This window comes from Apaloderma vittatum, unplaced genomic scaffold (assembly GCF_000703405.1).
Source record: "Apaloderma vittatum isolate BGI_N311 unplaced genomic scaffold, ASM70340v1 scaffold29204, whole genome shotgun sequence".
In the NCBI taxonomy this organism is placed as follows: Eukaryota; Metazoa; Chordata; class Aves; order Trogoniformes; family Trogonidae; genus Apaloderma; species Apaloderma vittatum.
The window spans coordinates 1,431-5,959 of record NW_009714856.1 but is presented as its reverse complement, the minus strand read 5'-3'; the positions used below and the strand labels follow the sequence as shown (position 1 = coordinate 5,959).

Genomic DNA, 4,529 nt, shown 5'->3' with positions numbered 1-4,529 from the left:
GGAGCAGCTGCTTCTCTCCTCACGCCTGAAGCTGCCTCTAGGGCTCATAGCAACAAGGTCCTGCTCTGCCTGCAGGTGGGTCATCACACAGTGATCCTCCCAGAGGGGTTTGAAACACCAGGTTTCACCCTGATGAGAATCTGCTAGGGTCAATTCTGAAGTGACACAGCACTGGATGCACAGGGATGAACAGAGCTGTCCCAAAGAACTTTCCAACAAGGTGTGAGGAGCAAGCAGACATCGGTCTGAACTTGCTTTTGAGGGCAGAGAAAAGGCTTGGGGCTGTAGGATACCTGAGGTGAGCAGGAGAAGCATCAAGGGTGACCAAAGCAGTTGCCAGAATAATGAAGTATTGTTTCAGAAGCTGGGATCTGTCTTGTGGAGATAAAACCCACCCAACCGCTGAGTCACATCCTTACTTCCTGCAAATTCACGTCGTTTTGAGAGATCTGGAGGATGACTGCTTAAAGGAATAGTTTCACCTATTCTTCATCTACACAGGGTTGAAGCCTGGGCATAGCAGCCTGAAAATGAGACAGTCTTCTGGTGGAAACCTCTGAGCATACACCAGACTTTTGATGTTGAGCAGTCACAGTCAGTTAAAGCCACTCAAGATGCTTCCAGGAATCTCCATCACAACCATGCCTGCAAGACTAATTAGTTTTTGAGAGTAATTCTTCTCCTGCTTCTCCTCCCCAGATCCCCACCATCCCTGAACCAAGCATCTCCATGCCTAGGTAATATCTCCAGGACAGCGGAGGACCTCATTAATCACCTTTTTAAATTTTTTTAATTTTATTTTAATTTCAAAGTGCTGTACACAAAGTCACTCCCCCTCCCAGGTGCTCCCAGCGCCCCTGTGTGGAAGAAACTCCCCCCCTTTGACACCTAGCTCCAAAAAATAAGTTATACCCTCCTCCCTTGTGCTGTGCCCCCCATCCCAGGCACCAGTGGGGGAGGCGGGGGAGCATCAGCCCCACTGCGTGCGCCGCACTGGGGTTAAGTGTTTGACTTCAAAACTCAAAATTGCAGCATCAGGCCCCCTCAGTCCATTTCCCAGCACCACTCAGGCACCCCCCCAGCTCCTGTCCCTCAGGAAATGGGGGTTCAGCACGGCATGGCAGCTTCTGATGGCAGCGGGGAACACCTGCAGGAGTTTGGAAATAAAAAAGGACACAGGTAAAGAAAGTCCTGCGGAAGCAAAGCTGTGAGGATGACCTCAGCTTGGGTTTTTCGGACAAAGCAGCAAGCCCCGCACCTGCCCCAATGCTCCTCAAACCCAGGAGAAGCCAGAGGGAGGAGGCCAGGAGATACTCACTCCATCTTGGCTTCCAGGTGGTGGACTGTTTGCTTGTCCAGGTAACGGCAGAAGAGCGAGAGGAGGTTGCTGGGCAAGAAGATAGGCTCCACCAGCGAGGTTTTTGGCACTTGTGACAGTTCCCGGGCGACTAGGAACACCGTGTCCGTCCTGCAGACATCAACATGGGTCGGGGGCTGAGCACCCCACCAGCTGGCAAGCCCTCTAAAATCCCACCGCTCACACGTAGTCCCTTCTCACCACGCCTCAAAGTCCCCGCTGCGCGGCTCCAGCGGCACATCAGAGGACAGCAGCCTCTCGCCGTGGCTCAGCAGGGAGTAGAGCAAGGAGATCCCAAACTGTGGAGGGGGGAAGAAGTGTCACTTAGCCAGCGGTGGCATCTCAGAGGAGGAGGTAGACACCGTGAGGCTCGGGGACACGTACCTGGTTCTTCAAAGCCATGGTGAGAGGGAGCTCAGGGGATTCGGGCAGAGGCGTGGTCATCTCCTGCAGGACCTCGATGAGCCTGCTGAAGGTGATTCTGCCCACCACCTCGTTCAACGGGCTGTAGAGCAGGGGGAGAGACTGGGCAGGACAGAGGGGAGAGCAGAGATCTGAGACCTTTTGGACCCATCAGTGGGCAGCAAACCTCACCCCAACACCCAGAGGGGGCACAAAGGCCAATGCTGCACCCCCTCGGAGTGAGGAAACTGCCACCAGGACTGCTTGAACTCCTCCTGGAGACCTTTCTTCTCCTCCCCAGGAAAGAAAAGAGGGTTAACCCCACTAGCTGTGCTGGGGACTCCCCCATTACCCAAGGTGCCACCAAAGCAAGAGCAGAGAAGGGAAGGAGGCAGCTCAGGATGCTCTCGCCCCAACTGGAGGTGCTTGCCTCATCCAACACGTCCTTTTTCATGAGGAAGGGCAGGTGGTGGGTGACGGTCAGCAGGATCTTCTCTGCTTGCTCCCAGGTCAGGTGGGGCAGGAGCCGAGCTGTGAGCTTCTTGCCCTTCTGCACGCACAGGAGTTGCAGGAATTCATCCTCTGCCTCCCTGGGGACAAAGGCTCCATTGGGCACAGATCCCTCCCATCTGTCCAGAAGGACAAGGAGCACCTCCCGCCGGAGGACAAGGCTCATGGGCAGGGTCAGCACAGGCCGGTGTGACACATGAGGATGGCATCCAGCCCTCACTGTCACCCAGAACTGGTCGTCCACTACCATCTGAGCCCCGTGAGGACCAGGATGTGCTGACCACTCCCCCTCTCCCCACAGCACAAACTCACTCTTCACTGCTGCAAGTCCTGACTTTCAAGGCTTGGTAGATACGCTCCACTTCTTGCTTCTTCTCCTTCTGGCAGTAGGGCTGCTGCTCTTTCAGAGACATCTTCCGCTGTGTCTCCTCCACTTCCAGCAGCTGTAGGAAGAGCTGGAAAAATAGCAACAGGTTAAGGATGGCAGCTTGGAGCATCTTACTGACGGGTTATCCAGGACCTCCCTCTGCCCAGAGCTCCTTGGAGGAAAACTCAGCTCTAAAATCGTGGCCATGCCTCACCTTCTCGATCCTGTGCAGTGCCCGAAGCCGGTGACTCCCCGCAGCCTTCAGGAGGGGAGAAAGGAAGGCACAACAAGTTATAGCCAGCACCTGGCAGATCCCTGGGGATCAGAGGTGGCTTCATGACACAGAGCAATCCCATGGGAAAGGCCAGAGCCACAGCTCTACCCCACCCCTCCAACCACTGTGTGTCTTTGTTCCGCACCTCAGGACACACCAGCAACTCCTAAAGCTGCTCCAGGACCCAGTGAGGGGGGCACCAATCAGCCCAGCTTCTCCTCACCTACCTCCTCCACCAATGCATGGTGCACAGCATCGATGGCCCGGCGAGGGCTGTAGCAGGTGGACACAGCGACCTGGCCGAGTGAGCCTGCGATACGCACCACTGGAAGATGAAACATGGTGAGATTGCATTCCCCAAGATCCCCTCATCCCCCCACCACCTGCCCCAGCTCCTGACCAGAGTCATACGTCTCCACTTTCTGGATGAACGGTGTGACCAGCTTGGGGGGCTCCTGCTTGTTGCGCCCGCCAAGCAGCTCCTCCTCTGCCTGTTTGCGCTCCAGCCGGTGGTAGTACATCTGTAACGACAGGCATAGCCAGGAGGGGAGGCACCGTGAGCCCCAGCACCCTCCAAGCTCTCAAAGAGGTGAAGTCCCAGCCCTGAGGAGCAGAACGTCACCTGGTAGTAGTAGTCATCATCCATGTTCTCACTCTGCAGCTGGATCATCTCCACCTTCACAACCCAATCCTTCTCCTTAGAGGTCATCAGCCCAGCATAAGGGTCCACTTTAGGAGACCACAGCTTCTTGGGGGAGATGCTGCTGCCATGGGAGAAGATGGGAGCCTGCCATGACTGCCCAGAGCCCACGACCACCACCCCACTGCTTCCCATGGACCCCCTTACCTTTGCGCCTGCCGCTGGGTCAGGATCCGCTGGTGCTGGGGGTGCAGCTGGGTCATATGGCTGGCTGTGCTGCAAAGGAGACCAGACAAGGTTAGAGGGGCCAGAGTTTCACCCTCAGAGGGGTTAGGACACCCTCCCAAGCTGCTTTGAGGTGGTTCCTCTGGTCCATCCCTCTACCTGAGGTTCAGCTGGCCACTGGCTGACGGACTGAAGAAGAGAGCAGAGTCCAAAGAAGGAGACATGGGACCAAAGTGCATGGCGAAAGACTGCGGTGGGCTGCTGACACTGGGCCCAAAAGGGGTCTGAGATGTGTACCCCGTGGTCTGGAGAGGGGCAGAAAATTGAGAGAAATAGATTTACCTCCATTCTCCTCATTGGCAAGATGCCAGACTGGTGGTTCAGGGTTAGATGGAGCAGCAAGAACTTTGAGGGAGGTACCATCCCCATTCAGAGCCACCTCAGAGGGGACACAGTGGCAGCTTCCTGCGCTACCTGGTTCGAAGCGAAGAGTGATGAGGGTCTGCGAGCTGGTGCAAAGGGCCGAGGGGAGCATGAGGAGCGAGGCGTCAGAGCCGACTGCTGTGGAGGGAAGGAGACAGGATGTGTTGCTGAGAATGAGCCCATCCTCAAGGGTGCTCCTCTGGGGAGCAGAGGGCAGAGAAACCCCTCCTGAAATGCATTACCTGCTGGAGAAAGCGCTGGGGGAATGACTTGGGAGACATCAGCCTTAATTCAGGGCGTTTGAGGCGGGGGGGGGGGCGGGGGGGGGGGC

The 4,529-nt window shown here is 56.3% G+C and overlaps 1 protein-coding gene across 1 annotated transcript in view; it reads right to left on the bottom strand.

Moving 5' to 3' along the window:
* Window positions 1-1,314: 1,314 nt before the first annotated feature.
* PATL2 (protein associated with topoisomerase II homolog 2 (yeast)) overlaps window positions 1,315-4,529 on the bottom strand; it is a 4,589-nt gene continuing 1,374 nt past the window's right edge. The window contains exons 6-18 of the mRNA XM_009868915.1: window positions 4,441-4,509; window positions 4,250-4,336; window positions 3,935-4,080; window positions 3,758-3,826; window positions 3,533-3,671; window positions 3,311-3,431; window positions 3,138-3,235; window positions 2,851-2,895; window positions 2,582-2,724; window positions 2,190-2,349; window positions 1,742-1,882; window positions 1,559-1,656; window positions 1,315-1,468 (exon numbers count right to left, since the gene is read on the bottom strand). Of these exons, the coding sequence (XP_009867217.1) occupies window positions 1,315-1,468; window positions 1,559-1,656; window positions 1,742-1,882; window positions 2,190-2,349; window positions 2,582-2,724; window positions 2,851-2,895; window positions 3,138-3,235; window positions 3,311-3,431; window positions 3,533-3,671; window positions 3,758-3,826; window positions 3,935-4,080; window positions 4,250-4,336; window positions 4,441-4,509 (1,470 nt within the window). The remainder of the gene's footprint in view (window positions 1,469-1,558; window positions 1,657-1,741; window positions 1,883-2,189; window positions 2,350-2,581; window positions 2,725-2,850; window positions 2,896-3,137; window positions 3,236-3,310; window positions 3,432-3,532; window positions 3,672-3,757; window positions 3,827-3,934; window positions 4,081-4,249; window positions 4,337-4,440; window positions 4,510-4,529) is intronic.